General features: G+C 41.9%; 1 protein-coding gene across 2 annotated transcripts; it reads left to right on the top strand.

Moving 5' to 3' along the window:
* The first annotated feature begins 7,932 nt into the window (after nt 1-7,932).
* NME1 (NME/NM23 nucleoside diphosphate kinase 1) lies at nt 7,933-14,031 on the top strand. Of its 2 annotated transcripts, none has more exons than XM_036754944.1 (5): nt 7,933-8,102; nt 10,525-10,712; nt 11,981-12,082; nt 12,823-12,935; nt 13,742-14,031. In XM_036754944.1, the coding sequence occupies exons 2-5, from the start codon at nt 10,587-10,589 to the stop codon at nt 13,857-13,859; spliced, it is 459 nt and encodes a 152-aa protein (XP_036610839.1). In that variant the 5' UTR covers nt 7,933-8,102; nt 10,525-10,586; the 3' UTR covers nt 13,860-14,031. The 2 variants fall into 2 exon arrangements, with proteins under 2 accessions (XP_036610839.1, XP_036610838.1); XM_036754943.1 differs by having other exon boundaries at nt 7,934-8,102; nt 10,583-10,712.
* The last annotated feature ends 3,258 nt before the right edge of the window (nt 14,032-17,289 follow it).

The raw sequence follows: 17,289 nt of genomic DNA, 5'->3' as shown, positions 1-17,289 counted from the left end.
AGCAAAACATATCATTTGGGATATATATACACACACATATATGTGTATATGATATCTATATATCTATATCTATATCTCTATATCTATATCTATATCTATATCTATCTATATATCTATATATCTATATATATATATATAACAGTCAGTATGCAGTGGCAAGGGGTCCTGGGCTAAGGTCTTCCTTAGCATGACACATCCTTAAGGGGTAGCAGAAAATACCACACCATCAAGCCCTAGGTCACAGTGAGAACAATCTCCTTAATCAGTATCATGTGTCCAAGTAAAGTCCTCTTTCATCTTGACTGGACTTTGTTTATGAGACAACAAAGTTTAACAGGGCTACAACAATATTTACATACATTACCAGCACCATCCTCTCAATTCACTTTAACAGCTCTTAAAAGGGACTTAAGCTAAGCCTCTTCCCCACCTCCCTTTCAGCTCAATTCACTCATAAAGACCAACAGACGAAGGCTTCTGTCTGAGAAATGAACACAGACCAACAGACTGGACTGGACTTCTGGCTGAGAGATGAACACAGACTGACAGACAGGGCTTCTGGCTAAGAAATGAACACAGATCAACAGACAGGGCTTCTGTCTGAGAGATGAACACAGACCAACAGACGGAGCACTGACATCTCAAACATTCTTTCTGTTAGGCCTCCCCACAAGCAAGTTCCCCCAGGAAAATTTCTCCCTCTGCCCACTCACCCACGCTAGCTTCTTTCCCTCAGCTCTGCCTTGATCTAGCTTCTCCACTCTTTTCCCCTTTTTTGGCAAGCTCCTCCCACACTGGGCTCCACATGACTCAGGATGTACCACAGCTTTGACCTGGGCCACAGAGCAAAGCAGGTCCTATTCCATTAATATTCCGTTCCATTAAGTACCTAATGTGTTACAGAAACTTAACTCCAAAAGAAATAAAACCAGCAAAAAAAATCCCACTTTGCCTGCTGTTACACAAGGTTACTAATAATTTTTTAATTGTTAAATCTGGTTGTCTTTTCTCAGTCCTTCTCATCTTCGATGTTTTTGCAGATTCTGTCTGTACTCCTTCTTTTGGACATTTTCTTTTTCCTTGGGTTCTGTTAACACTGCTTGCTTGGTTCTCTAACATGTTTGAACATTCCTTCTTAATGTCCTTTACTTGATATACCTCCTGTCCTTTTACTGTAGGTACCCCCTAGGGCAGTGGTTTCCATTTAGTGGTTTAATGATGGTCAAAGGAGATTGTTCTAAAAATTTTTTATCAGATTTTTAAGCAGTAAATAATTGCCCAGTTATTTCACAAATACATTTTTCCCCTGCGACAATAAGCATGTGTGTGTTTGAAGTGTTACAGGTTTGTTTCTACAGCAATTTGAAACTGTCATGATCATGTACACAACAATTTTGGTGTTCTTGTAGTGATTATATAAAACTCTGACTGCATCTAAGTTCGTCTTAGCCTGTCATCAAATTGTTTCCAAACTGCCACAAGGGTTTGACATTCAGGTGCAAACTGATTCCCAACAGATGATTAGACACATACAAGTACCCTCTGGACACTGTACAGAGCAGCTCCCTCATTCTCCTCAGATACCTTGTAATTGTACCTCATCAGCTGTGTAATCACTTGATCAAGATGTTGGAATCATGTGAATTCTTGCAGCACAAACGTCAGGATGTTTGAAAATTATTTCTGGGCATTCATTATGAATCATCTTGAAACCATCACGGACCATCATAAACATTCTTTAGAAACATATTATATAGTAGTTCAGTCTTAAGGTTGTTTTTTGTTTTATTTTAACCAATCAAGTATTTATTTATTTTAATTCTGATTTTCTCCTTACGTGACTATTCTTTTACCTGGCGGATTTTCAAATGAACAGGTCGGCAAGACTTCATTCAATACTATTCAGGAGAATAATAGCTATTGTGCCATTAGAAGAGAAGGTAGTTACATCAGAAAAGAAGCTTTCCTTACAAGAGTTAGCTTATAAAAATATTGTGAAAAAACAAAGCAATAAATGCAACTGAATTTTAAGTACATTTATCATTTAATACAGTTCCTGTCAGTCAATAGAAAAGTAAACATTTTATATTGTAACTATTCATTTTCATCTATTGTTTAGGTTGCCAAAAAACAAAACATGAATTTCCACATATCAGCAACAGAGCTTTTAAATTCTATCATTTTTCATCATAGACTTGTGTGAATCAGCATTTTTACTGTAGTCTTTTTAAAATAATCAAAATACAGAGACAAAGTCATTGTGGAATGAGATTTTAGTTTGAGTGTGTCTGGTGTTGAGCTAAATATTGCAAACTTTTATTTTAAAAAAGTCCATTATAGAAATTAGGTTTTACATAATTATCATATTACATTAAACATCTTCCAAGTTGTAACATTTCAGTAAAATGTTATTTATGTTGAACAAAATTTGTAAAATAAAGAAATTTAGTATGAAGTCTTGCTGGATTACTTCTTTTAATTCTTACAGGATGTTCCAATAATATATTATTTTATAAAGTTTTATCATTATTCTATTAAGTTTTATAATTTTATATTTAGAGTTTTCTTTGATAGAATAATGCTTTATAATTATAATTATACAATGTAAATTTAAATTTGGAGTCTTTGGGGGGCAAAGTTATTATAGTTATTGTTAGCACTTAAATTAATACATCTCAAAGAATATTAAGATTAGCATATTAAGTTACCTTTCGAGTTCACAACACTTTTTTGTTGTTATTGAAAGGGAAGAACAAAAAAACCCCCAACCTTGTGAATCACTGCCTTAGAGCTCTATCTAGGTCCCTTTATCTTCTCTCTTTACATCTCTCTGTAGGTGATCTCTTTAACTTCCAGAGGTTCAAATATCATCTCTAGACAGATGATTCCTCCCAATTCCCAGTCTCTCTCCTGAATTTTAATGCCATATCAACTGCCTGTTGATTATTTCTTCATTGATACCTAACTGGCAACTCAAATTCAATCTGTTACAAACAAAATTTATTATATTTTCCTCTCAACCTACCCTGCTTCCAAACTTCCTTCTTTCTGTTGGAGGGCATCATTGTAGTCCTGGTCACCTGAGTTTGTAAACCCGAGAGACATCCTTAACTTTTCAACTCAACAAGAATTTATTATGTGCCAACTATATATACAAAGTATGGTTGCTACAAAGTCAAAACAAAAATCAGTTCTGCCTTGAAGGAGTTTACTTTCTGCTGAGGGATATAAAATATATGTGAATAAGTAAATACAAGATCATTTGAGGAGAAAAAACAGATGGTGTCTAAAGGGAGCCTTGAAGGAAGTTGAGAATTCTAAAAGGCAGAGACAAGGGGATGCATTTCAGAAATGCTGCCATGGATTGTGCAAATGCATGGCCTTTTCTCTCTCCCATACCTCCTCCCTCCCTGCATCTAAACAACTGCCTAATATTTCCTTGGTAATGTAGCACCTCTTTTGACCTATTTCCATAAAGGCTATGTACTACCTAGAAATATGAGGGTTACCCTGCAGATAACCACTCCTAACAGGATAATTCATGAGCCCTCTCTAGTGTATAAATTTTAACTTGGAGCCTTTAGGGGACAGTACTTGTCATACTAGTACATGCAAGTAGCTGTTAATAAAGGCATTTATTAAGATGGCATAATAAAAGCAGCAACTGCAAAGCATTCTTCATATATTCTTGGGGTATATTCTCTCAAAAATACAGTGTCCATAGGATGCGTGAGAAGAATGGCCACAGACTATAATGGTAGAAAAGCACACAGGGACACATATGGCCAAGGCAACTCACAACTCTGGTAATGCAGGACCTATAAGTCTTTTATTTTCCTTTGAAAAATTCACTTAAAGCCCCTTATGGGGCTTACCATCTCTGCTGGTCTGGTTGCATAGTTGGATTCCCAGGGTCCTTATTGTGGCTGATTTCCAGGGCTAGGTCTTTCTGAACTCCATAGCTAGGTCTCCTTGCTGCCAGAGGTCTAATTTCTTGAAGCTGCTTCCTGATGAATAATTGCCTGTCTTCACACATATCTGTTGGAAGTGTTTCTATGCTCCCTCACTCGTGCCTACAATTCTCTCTCAAAAAGCTAAATGGAGTCTCTCCTGGTCAAGTGACTCCTTTTCGAAGTGAGATGGCTGATATAGGGATGGTGGGGAAGGAAGAGAGAGAAATCTTTCCCTCAAGAGGTATTTCTTTCCAAGGGTTGAGTTCTTCCTCCATCATTGGCTCAAACTGATGAACTAGTTACAGAGCTACCAACTCAGCCTTTTAAAGGCCCTTGAGGAATGGCCAAAATTTCAACCAAGCCAATTCCAAGCTGCTTCTTTTAGTAGAGAGAGATATTCACACTTTTACAAAGGGATCACAGAGTGCTCCCTTGTTAATACATTAACCCATGGGTTCTTAACCTTTTTTGCCTTGTGGACCCCTTTGTCAGTCTGGTGAAATTTATGGACATCACTTAAAAAATGGCATCATAAAGTAAAATAGATTAAAAAGGAAGGCAATTATGCTGAAGTAGTGTGACCAGACTGGCCTTCGTTTTCTTTGAGTGACTCAGTTTATCTCATTGAGCCTTGCTGGGTGCTAGGCCCCTGTTAGGGCTAACTCCGGGGAGGGCCTAGTTTACATGTCTGGGACAGCAGAGGCTTTTGGACCACGTGGGTTTGGGTCCGCCTCTGTTGGGTGTTGACCTGGTCTGCTGGGTCTGCTGCTTCTCTTCCGGGGCAGGAAGCCCAGAGACCCATGCCTGGGAGCAGAGAGCTTCCTGTGTGATGATTCATGGGGCTGGCTGAGGGGAGGGGCCAACTCAAGAACCAGTTGGCCCTGGTCATTCAGGCTGCACTTGATGATGTCAAAACCTCTATAAGAGAGGAGAAGACAGCTTGAAGATCCTTTTTTTTTCTTTTTCCGGTTTGTGTGGCAGCAGTGGTGAGTGTGACTCTGGGCCAGCCCGAGCTCTCGGGCTGAACCTAGATGTTGGTAACTACGAATTGTATTGGGTCTGTTGATATTTGTAGTTTGTATTTTGTTCTGAAGTTTGGGGTGCTGGTTGTTTTTCCCCCTGAATTAAATGAATGTCCTAAAGTTCAGGGTGCTGGCTGTTTGCTCCCCTGAACTAACTGAATGTAGTCTGTATTTGGTCTGTCTGTTGATGCTTGTCTGTATGCTCCCCTGAACTAACTGAATGCTGGATTAAAGAAAGCTGGTCAACCCCTTCACCATGCTTTCCTTGTTTAAGCAGATAAAAAGAACCTGTGCTTTCCCGGCATGCCGGCAGCTGTGGGTGGATCTTACACCCCCACAGAAGCTGCTAGCCGGATTGTTAAAACAAGTAGTTGTCAAATTTTTTTTAAAAAATCATAGCCTAAGTTAAGAATCTTTGCATTAACACCTCATCACCTGTCCATACATCCTTTACATGTACCTCCATATACCTCTCTTATTTCCACCCCTCATCCTCCATCAAGACAACCAGAGTATATTCTTTAAAAAAAACCTTCACTGGATTCTTTAGTGCCCTAATTCAAGCTATCATTTCTCCCTCAACTGACCTTCTTGCTTCACCTTTCTCCTCTGTAATCCATCCTCTATATAGCTTCCTAAAGCACAGGTCTAATTATATCATTTCTTAATTATTACCTCTAGGATAAAACACAGATTCCTCAGGCTGGCATTTAAAACCCTCTATGATCAGGATCCAATTGACTCTTACAGAATTTTTTCATATTATTCTCCTTCATGCACTTGATATTTCTGCATGAGTCAATTTATTTCATTTCAATTCGTTAGGCATCTATTCTAACAAGACACCAAATACCAGGCATTCAAAGACAAAAAGAAAAAAGTCCCTTCATTTAGGTTTTTATATTCTCCTTGAAAGGGGTAGTGGTGGTAAAATGCAAGATATATAAAAAAATTATAATGTAAATTGAGAGAGAGAATACTCAAAACTCAGGGCATCAGAGAAATCTTTATGGAGGATGTGGTACCTGGGCTAAGTCTCAGAGTAAGCTAAAGTTTTTAATGAGAGCATTCCAAGATTGGAGAACAGTTTATGTGAACATACAGATATTGGAAATTAACTATTAAAATCAAAGAATAGCTAATAGTCCATTTTGCTGGATGTTGGACCACAGAATTAATGAGGTGAAGGGTCAAGGATGACTGAGTTTGTGCATTTAGACGCACTAGAGGGATGGCATTACCCTCAAAAGACCACATTCAATAAACATCAAGCATCTACTATGTGCAAAGCACTGTGCTAGGCTTCTGGCAAAAATGAAATTTCCCTTATTCTCCTGGGCATGAGGGCCTGCAGGGTTCTTTACTCAAATGGCCACCATCTTAGTTCAGGCCCAGATCACTCAGTCCACACTATTCCAACAATATCTTAATTGGTATTGGGGTTTCATCTCTTTGCTCTCTAATATAGCCTCCTTGGATCCCTAAGCACAGACCTGACCATGTCATTCATTCCCTGTTCAAATAGGTCCAGTCTCTCTCGCTTCCAAGATCTAAGGTAGACTCCTTTGCTTGGCTTTCAAATTACTTAGGATCTAGCATTGCCCTGCCATTCCAGACATTAGTAGATGTCATTCTCCTTCACAAATTCTAGAATCCAAACTGCCCTTTTCCCTTATATATGATATTCCATCTCTCGTACTGTGCCTTTCTTTGTGGCCTCTGCCTTACTGAACACCTAGCTTCTATAAAGGCTCAGCTTGTTTTACCACATAAGATTTTTCTTAATCTTCCCTGGATGCCAGTGTCTCTTCCCCAACTGCTTCCTCCAGTTGCTTTTCCTTTACTTTGTATATATTTTACATTTTCTTCTGTGTACATCTCGTTTCCGGGGATGGGATTTAAGCTAGGGAACAAGCAGTTTCATCTCTTTTCATCCCTAGCAGCTGGCATACAGTAGGCACTTAATAAATGCTTGAATAGATTTACATACAAGTACACATTAAAGTACACGATTTCAAACAATTTCTTCTTTGAAGAAAAGGAATGATTCCATGAGGTGAGATTTGTATTTTATACACGGGAGACAGCCTGTGCAAAGGCACCAAGGTTAGCGATGGAATCTCACCTTTGGGAAATAGCTAGCAATCTACTTATTCAGTGCCAATAAGCCGTCACTGTTGAACCCTGTCCGGCTCTTTGTAACCCCGCTGACCCGGGAGGTTTGCTTGGTAAAGATAGTAGAATAGTTTTCATTTCCTTCTCCAGTTTTATGCAGGCACGGGTTAAAGTGACTTGCCCAGGGTCATAGAGCTTGTGTCTGACATTGATTCTGACCTCTTCTTTCTGACTCCAGGCCCAGTGCTCTAACCACTGCACCACCTAGTTGCCCCCAGCCCCGATACGGCAGGCACCTTTTTAGGTACTGAGGATGCAAGTACAAGGAATGACATACTCCTTACTGAGAATGAAGCTGTTAAAACTGCAACTAGACTTCTGGGCCGTCGCGTGTGTATATACACACAAACACACATATATACATATTCCTGCAGAGCACAGATACCAGGGGATCAAATAAGGACGGGTGGAGGAGGGGCAGGGAGGATGGGGAGCAGCTCGGAATCAGGCGATGAACCAGCAGCCGCTGGGGAAGGGTGAAGGCCCGGGATGGGGGCGGGGAAGATCACGAGCCAGGAAATTGGGAGCGTGAAGCTTTGAAGGTGAGGCCGAGACACCAAGCGTCTGCCGAGGCCTGGGCCAGGAAGACGACGTCGTGCGGGCCCCGGGAGCCAGAGGAAGGGAGGGCCTGTAGAAGGGAGTCAGACAGAGCGGAGGATGAGGGCGGCCACGACGGTCGCCCCACCCTTCTCCGCGTCTGGGCGGAACAGGAATGCGGCCTCCACCGGAAGTAGTCATCCGCAGGAGAGCATTGGAAACGGTGTCCTCTCTACGCAGAAAACGCTAAGGGGGCGGGGAGTAAAGGAAAACGTCCGGTGCTCTTTAGAATCGGCTCCCGGGACCCCTAAACCTAGGCGGAAACGTTCCACGCTCGGCTCGCAGGGGACCACGTGGGGCCGCAGCAGCTTCTTGGCAGGTGGAACCAGGGCGCGGGCACAGACTGTGGTTCCAGGTGAGGGGGGGGCTCCAGGGACGCGGAGGTCAAGGGCTCAGGCAGCTCTTGTCAATGGGTATTCCTGCAGCATTCTGACCCCCACTCGGTTCCTCTTCGACTTGTCCCCGCATTAGAACCGCACAGCCTTGGTTTTGATCCCCCAAGGGGAGTGAGATGCGGGGATGCCCCTAAACCTGGAGCCGTGGGGTTCCCCTTGGGGTCGTAGGTTCGTGAGTCTGGAGCAGGCTGGGACCTGGAGGGCCAGCTAACTCAGCACCGTCATTTTACAGATGGAGAAACTGAGGCGTACACCGGCGAACTTGGGCCTCTACCTGCACCCCCTTCCAGGGATCCTTCTTCCTTTCTTCGCTGGTCAGGATGTCCGCATACATTTGGTTCCTCCTCTTCCTCCTTTCTTTCTCTCTCTCTCTTTCTTTTTCTCTCTTTCTGTCTCTTTCTCTCTCTCTCCCTCCCCCCTCCCCTTTAAGGTTCTTTTTATTTGTGAAATTGACAAACATGAACATTTCCTCACACAGAGTACACAAAAGACTTGTATATCACACTACCAAAATCGATTTTAAAAATCTAGTATTTATATAGCTCTTTCAGATGCTTTACAAATATTTTATCCTCACAGGGATCCTGGGAAATAGGTACTGCTATTTTATTCCCCATTTTACACATGAAGAAACTGAGAAACACAGAAGTTAAGTTACTTGGCCCAGGATCACGCTAGTAAGTCTCTGAGGCTGCATTTGAACTCAGGCCTTTCTGGCTCCAGTTCCAGTGCTTTCTCTGTTTTCTCACTTAGCTATCTTGAATATGATTTTTTAAAAGTATATATTGAATTTTACTCCAAAGGTCCATCATCACTGCCTCAATTGCCTGTGGTTCATTCTGAATTTGCTTCTGCCTCTTCCCTGTGGTTTTAATGTCTGATACCCCCTTTTTTTGTATTCTACTGCCCTCTTAATTTTTCCCCTGCTGCACTCTATTTATAAAGTAAAATAAATATAGTCAAGCAAAAGGGAACTATAAATTGGCTGTCCGAAAATGTTTTTCTCATTCTGTACCTCTCCTCACATCCTGCACTTCTGTCCCCAGAGGTTGGATGAATATGTCATCTCAAGTCTTGGAATAATGATTAGTCATTCTATTAATCATAGTTTTTAAGTCATTCACACTTGTTTTCCTTTACAATGTGTCGTCGTTCTGCAGATTGTTCTCTTGGTGCTGCTGTCTTCATTTTGCATCATTTTATACAGTTCTTCTCAGCTTTCTTTGAATCAGTTCCTTTCATCATTGTTTATGGTGTAATAATATTTCATTACTTAAAGTTTGTTCAGCCATTCCCCATGTTCTATACAACAGTTCTATACAATAACAAAAGAGTGCTACTATATTTGTGTGTATATATGCATATGTGTGTGTGTGCATGTATATATAGTAGTGGAATTACTGAGTCAAAAGGGTGCATACTCTTGGTTTCCAAACTGAAACTAGACAATGACAACCTTTCCTTTTGCTCTAAGGGAAAGAGGTGATGGATTGGGAGAAAGGAGACCTGGGTCCCAAAACTGACTGCTACCAGCTAGCTTTGTAATTTGAGACAAATCACTTTGACTCTTTGGGCCTTGGTTTCCACATCTGTAAAATGTGAACTTGAACTCTGAGGTTTTCAATCTCTAAATGTTATGGGAATTCATAGAGCTATGTAGAATAGAATCTATACCACAGGCTTTTCTTACATCAGTAGATTTGGTAGATCTGTAATTCCATCTGTTACTTCCCTTCCCCCTTCTCCCATCATGCAAATAGCGAGGCTTAAGGGCTGAAAAATTCATCACCTGTTGGCTAGTCTCTTTGGTGAAGAGCCACTCTATACTTGGCTACACTGGTACCAAGGGGAAGACAGATAACTAACACCTGTACTCAAAGCTATTCCAGCTTGGTCGGTCAAGTCACAGCTTGCTCTCCCCAGGTGTAGCACCCAGGGTCACCTTTGCATCATGAGGCTTCATCCTAGGATTTGAATGGAGCACCATAAACTCACCTGTTGTTATGTACTATCATGTATTGTCTTCTGGTTCAGTGTATTCTACTGTTGTCATCTACAGATGAGTATCATTTAAGGTGGGGAGTAAAAGGGGAAAAGGATAGGTAGATTTGTCTGAGAAATCAGGGCAGAGATGATCTGTTGCTACTTTGCCATTCTTTCCCATAGTTTATTACAGTTCCAATTAAGCAGTAAGTGTTTGATAAACACATACTGAATTAAATAGGAAAGGAGTAGGATCCATGGGATTGGGAGAAACGTTAGACTCCTTTTTAAAAATTGATATTAAAGCCAGCAGATTTAGGGAACTGGGTTTGTAATCAAAAAGCTCTGAGTTGGTATGATAGATTTAAATCGGCTTTACTGTGTAATCTACTTGGGAAGGATGATGATACAAACAGGACGCTTACAGCCTCATTCCCCCCTGCCACCTCACCTCTAGGATCATGGCTACCAGCGAGCGCACTTTTATTGCCATCAAGCCAGATGGGGTCCAGAGGGGCCTGGTTGGAGAGATTGTTAAGCGCTTTGAACAGAAAGGATTCCGTCTTGTTGGCTTAAAATTCATGCAAGTAAGTAGGTTATTTCTCCCTCTTGAGCAGATGTACTCCCTCTTTTGGCAGGATGGGATGGAACACTTTCTCCTGGCACAGGGGTGGGAATGTTGGTGGGAATAAGGTATGGGAATGGGGTGAAGGGAGGTAATGCGGATTATTTTTCACTTTTCATGATCTTTTGGGGAAGAGGGAGCATCAGTTTCCTTGAGGCAGTGCTAGAAAGTGTTCAGTGGCCTGCTGTTATATCATGGGGCTGCATATGTCTGGGTGCCTTTGTCCCAGTTTATATCTGAATCTTTTCACCTTTGGAAGAAGCCCCCACCCTACATGGTAGAGGGCTTCATAATAAACCTCTCTTCTTTCTAATCCCACGTGCCCTGGGACATGTTTGAGTTTGTAGTTCTGAGCTTCCCAGAATAGATCATTTTAGAAAACCATTTTCTTTTCTGAGGCAGGCTGCATTCCAGCCTGGAGATCTTTCTATCAGTCTGCACCCATTATGTGCAGAATCCTGAATTATAGCCATCGTGGGGAGATACAAAGAGGACATGGGCTCTGCCCTTGGGGAGCATCTACTCTAAAGAAGGAGGAAGAACACCCACCCCTGAAAGTGAGGTTTTTCAGGTCCAATATCTCCTCTACTCACTCTTTGGTGCAGATAAGTTGAGAAATCATCGTACCTCAAAAGCATGCCAGTTATGACCCACCCATCCCAAAAACATGGAAGGAGAGACAAGGAGCTTGGAGAATCCACAATGCAGGTTGGCAGTTCGAATAATTAGGAGTTGGCCATAAAAATCAACCTTAGATTTGCTCCAGAAAATTATAAAATCCATCTGGCTTTGTTTCTGGACTATCCGTCTGTGCTGTTGACAAAAGATCTGGGAATACAAATTAATTTTAATATTTGTTTCTTACTGTAAAATAAGGGTCTTAGTTCTCTTCTGTCTCTAAAACTCTCAGGGCTTTTTTTTGATTAACCCAAGTCCAGCAATATTAAATAGGGAGGAAAAAAGAAGAAAAAGCACTATACAACAGTTCAATTCAGTTAACATTTATTAAGCACATACTATGTGTCAGGCACTGTGCTAAGGGCTAAATTATAAAACTAAAAAGAAATGAATAACCGTTCCCTTCCATTAGCACCTATGTTTGGGACTTGACCTCATCTCTGATTGAATCAGGCATTTAAATGTATGCCACGATTTTAAGGGTGGGAATAGATTTAACATGCTTTAGATCACTTCAGGGCCTTGGTTCTCACCTTCAGTTCTTTGGTTCAGGCTTCTGAAGACCTTCTCAGAGAGCACTACATTGATCTGAAGGATCGTCCCTTCTATTCAGGCTTGGTAAAGTACATGCATTCCGGGCCCGTGGTAGCCATGGTGAGTATTTGTAGGGACCATTTGTGTAATCTGGGGATGTTGGGGATAGATTAGGATGAATGATGGTAAATTCCCACTCCTGGGACAAGTTGGCGTAGTGGCCTGAGTGCTAGACTTGGAGCCAGGGAGACTTGCATTTGAATCCCTCCTTTGACACCTGACACATCTCTGAGCATCAAGTTCCTAACCCTTCAGATCATCTGTGTGACTTTGGCCAAGTCACTTTACCCTTCCGAGTCTTAGTTTTCTCATCTGTAAAGTAAGGGGATTGGATGAGGTGACCAATAAGGTCCCTTCTAGCCCTGAGTCCATAGATCTGGTCCCACCATCACAGAATTGTAGTGTATGGAAAATGCATTGTAAAGTTGGAAGCGCCACATAGATGGCAGTTATTGTTACTGTTACCATCCTCACCTATATACAGGGAACTCTGTGGTCTTGGAGAATTCTCCGAGTGGGAGATGAGCTAAATCCTCTGACCCATTTCAGGTAGTGCAGATCTGTCTGTGGAACTGAAGGCCTTCCTGTTTGAGGCTGAGAGGTCACCTAATTCATTCCCCAGCATCCCGGTTGGATTTCACTTACTCCTTCCTAAACATATATGAATCTTGGGTTTGTGGAGGCCTCACCAGTGGGTCCTCTCTTCAGGGGGAGAGTGCTTTTGGAATTAGCAACCTCTGGGTCTTCCCCACTGATTCCTTTTCTCCCTTGACTTCTACCTTTTTTTTTTCCCTGTGGAGGTCTGGGAGGGGCTGAATGTGGTGAAGACAGGTCGAACCATGCTAGGAGAGACTAACCCAGCAGATTCCAAACCAGGGACCATCCGTGGGGACTTCTGTATTCAGGTTGGCAGGTAGGTCTTGGGGCTTGTGGAACTCATTGTCAGAGGGATTTGTGCTCCTTCAGCACAACTTCGGGGGATAGAAATGTGCAGAATTGCAGTAATACTAGAAGGAGGCTTGAATCTTTTAGTAAATATTTCTTGCCCGGTGGCTTGGCTCTGGGCCTCTCTATGCATGATTACGCACCTGCTGTGCATTTAACCCTGTACTAGGCACTGGGTGTGTTTATGTGGCAGCTGTGCAGAAGATAACGAGGACAGACCACAAAAAGCTCCACAAACTGTCTGTTTGTCAGCTCTGTACCTATCCCATCATGGTGGTGATGTTTGAGCCAGTCTTGTGGAAACTTGTGATTTTGAAAAAAACAGTAGTTGATAGCTGATTTTTTTTTCTTTGGACTTTGGACCAGCTTACATGGCTAGGGAAGTTTTAAATCATCAAAAGAGAGAAGTGAGACTGACAATTTTCATATCTTTGGAGGTGGGAGCCACTTGGAGAGGAGGTATGTTTTATGAATGCTTTAGAAAAAAAAAGTCATTTCCTGATGACACTCCCGGCACCCTGCCTTTTAATAAAAGAAGCATAGTTATACAAAACTAATCAACATATGGGCCACGTATGAAAAATACATACTTTATGCCATACCTGTGGTCTACTGCCTCTTCCCTGAGAGACAGCAGGCCCACTTCACAACCCAACCATTTTCTTTTGCGTCTTGCTGGTAGGAGGAATGAAGGGACTGCAGGAATGAGACTGCTTTTTAATCCCTTTTTTATTAACATGACATTTTTTTTCTTTCATAACCTTTCATTCTCAGGAATATTATTCATGGCAGTGATTCAGTGGAGAGCGCTGAGAAGGAGATTGGCTTGTGGTTTCATCCCGATGAATTGGTTGATTACAAGAGTTGCACCCAGCAGTGGATCTATGAATGATGTGGAGGAGGCATGTGGCGCTTTCTCCATTCCCGCCGGCAGGGGACCAGGCTGTGGCTCTGCTTATGTCCAAGGGCTTCCATATGGACTGTGGAGACTTCTGTGTTTGCTGTTAACTTTGGTTGCACAGGGTTCCATCGTCCTGGTCATATTAAAAGGTTTTCGGAGCTATTGAGTGTGTCATTCTGTGGTACTGAGGGAAAGGGGTGGGAGGATGTTAATGTTGGCAGCTTTCTTTTAGTCTATTATTAGACTGGTTGAATTAATAATGGTGTGAAAAATTAACAAATCATTGATATTTAGGCTTTGATGCAGTGAGGATATACAGTTCCAGAGAGAATGGGGGGTGGGGGGAGGAGGTAAGGGAGGTCCAATCTCTATTCTTCTTTCATATGGTTGTTATAAAGATCATGTAATTGTTAGACATTGGAAAGGTATAATGTAGAAGTGATAGATGATCCCCAAAAGCTCTGATTCCCCTGCTATAGTAGATAGGTCCTGTCACGCTCAGCCCTAAGTGCATTATGGCTTTGGCCTTGGTGATGCCAGTTATGATCCACTCAACTCTAAGAACTCCCCAAGAGATAGCTTTCTATGTCATGGCCAGTAAAACTCCCTTTCCCAAGCAACTGTTCATGTATAGCTCTGCACAAGGGTCTTGGAGGTCCCATCTAGCCCTGTGCCCTTTTTTACAAATGAAGAAATGGGTGTCCAAGTAGGGACCTGACTCACCCAAAGTCACAGGAAGGAAGTGGCAGAGCTGAGATTCACTCAGGTCCCATGACTTCCAAGTTCCCGATGCTTCCTGGAGCAGGGGGATAGTGAGATTTAATTATACCAGTTTACCCCTTTACTGGACTTGTGGAGATTGGGAATGACTTCTAAGTGAAATTTCCCATCCCCACCCCCCAACTTGGTCATTCTGCCTGCAGTAGCCTTCTGTCTGGTTTTAAACATAAAATATATGCTCATATTCTACCTTTAGCTCCTAATTGGCCATACCCTAATGATAAGCGTTTGTCATTTACTGATGGTCATTCATGCTAGCTAGTAGTTATAATACTGAAAATTGTGCCAATTACAACTTTTTTTAAGCCAATGATAACCAGAATTCCTTTGGTTCCCGCTTTGCTCACTTGCTGAGGTGATGAGTCTCTTGTCTTTTCTGTATTTCTCTGTCTCCTGTCCTTGGGTCATGGAGCCCACTAGGGCTTCCCAATGATCCACCCATCCCTCATGTTTCGTTGTGCTTAGTTCACCCTCCTTCTTGTTCCTGGTAGTTCCTACTGCTGTTTCTTTCTGCCTGCTGCAACCTTGGTGTGTTGGCTGGGAAACAAGCTCAAGTAAACGGCTTGGGAGGCAGGAGTGATGACCCCTCCCATATTGTGCCCATGGCACATTTCAACAAGGGAAGGTGCTTTTTGCATAGTAAGGTGCCATGAAAATGCATCTGGCATTTAATTTGTCAAGGAGTATTGAACAATAGAATGTAGCCTCCTCAAGGGCCAAGGCTGTTTTTTTTTTTCCTTCTGTCACTATCCCAGGTATATAGAAAGCACTTAAAAATGCTTCTTGAGTAAATGAATGAATGAGCATTGCTGTGGTCCTGTGTGCTATAACTGAAGGAGCATCAAAGGACTATAGGAGGCCTGCCTCAATGATCCTTTTTTCAAAATGCTGACTTGAGGTATGTCATGACCTCGGAATAAACTGGAGACTCAGGCAGCCCCTGTGGGTAGTTCTTCATTTCACAACTTGCTTGAAGCAATTTTATCTGGTTAGTATTTTCCCTGCTTATTTGAGCATGGCGATTCTGGGAGGGGATGTTGGCAATAATAATAAAAAATTGCTACTTTATAGCACTTTACAGTATGCAAGGTACTTCATACACACCTCATTTGATTCGTGTAAATCCTGCACAGTAGCCCTTTGAGGCAGGAAGATGGATTGAGGGTTGAGGGGAAGGTGAGGAGAGAAGAAGAGAGACACCTTTCAGGAGGACCTAATACAGGGTTCAATAAATCTGAGTTTGAAAGTGGGTATGGAACAAAGATTGAGGGACAGAAGAAAGAACTTTGTGCTGTGCAGCCTAAGAATAGTTTAGACTTGACTTGAGATCACTGAACTGTGGGACTCCTCATGGGAAGGAGGAGCTGAGGGCTAATGCTGGGCTAGCAGAGATGATTTTTCTTAAAAGAAAATCTTATTTTTAATGACTTGTTTCCTGACATTCATCTCCAAAGACATCCCTCTTTTCCCCTTCAACGGTGAGTCTTAGAACGATTCAAAAAGTGAGAAAAAAAGCAATTACGGTAAAACCATGTTTTACAACATCTACAGTATTCCACATCCGTAGTTCTTTACCCCAGCAATGAATCTCAACTCTTCCCCCACGGTCAAGCTTAGTATAATTACACAGTGTTTGGAGTTTTTTTTGGTTCTATTTACATTGTCGTAGTAATTGCATATATGTATTATGTATGTTATAACAATGTAAATATTGCAAATAAATAAATTCAATGTAAATACAACATTCTATAATCTATATACACAATTACATCATTGTAAAGAGAACACCCTTCACCGTGTAACAGTATATATGTACACATACATGTGTATATATAGATTTGTGTCTATATAGATATATATTGCTTACTTTGGTAACTTCCTTCAGCATCATTTATCTTTCTGTGTTTCTCTAGATTCTTGTCACCTTTTTTTACTGCATGCCAATCATCCCTTGCTTTCCTGCGCCCCAATTTGTTTAATCGTTCTCTGGCAGAAGCAGACTCCCACTTATACACAGAATCATCAGTATTTCAAATGACTGAGTCAGTCGGTAAACATTAAGTGCCTACAGTGTGCCAGGCACTGTGCTAAGTAAGCACTGGGGATACAAAGAAAGGTAAAAGATAGTTCCTGCCCTTGAGGAGGCCAGGTTTTACTCCTGTAGGTATACGTGCTCCAAGGTGACTTGCAATAGGTATATTGGAGGTGAAGAGAGAATCAGGAACGCGCTCTCTCCGTAGGAGTTAGTGGCCTAGTTTCTGAAGTTGACTCAGGACTAGAAAAATTACAAGTTAAACTCCCCTTCTTGACCCCTAGGAAAGCCATTGGGTCTCTTTCGGTGGCCTTGTGGTCTGTATGGGCTCCAAGCAAGAGGCGCTATCCAGAGGTTGGCTCAGACCTCCAGGGACTGGAAACAAGGACAAAAAAATGTCCCTGGGATGGGAAAAGGGTCAATCTGTGGTTAGAGCTAGAAAGGACTTAAGAGATTTAGCTCAACTTTTAGCTCAAAATTTAGCTCAATTTTACACAAGAGGAAAATGACATGATAGTCCCACTTTCTCACCACAGTCAGCTTCCCTTCATTCTGGCAGGTTGGAATGATCATGGTGTAGTGAAAAATGACCTGGGTTCTATCCTTGCC

This window comes from Trichosurus vulpecula, chromosome 4, assembly GCF_011100635.1.
Source record: "Trichosurus vulpecula isolate mTriVul1 chromosome 4, mTriVul1.pri, whole genome shotgun sequence".
Classification (NCBI taxonomy): Eukaryota; Metazoa; Chordata; class Mammalia; order Diprotodontia; family Phalangeridae; genus Trichosurus; species Trichosurus vulpecula.
This window is presented reverse-complemented; position numbering and strand designations above follow the sequence as displayed.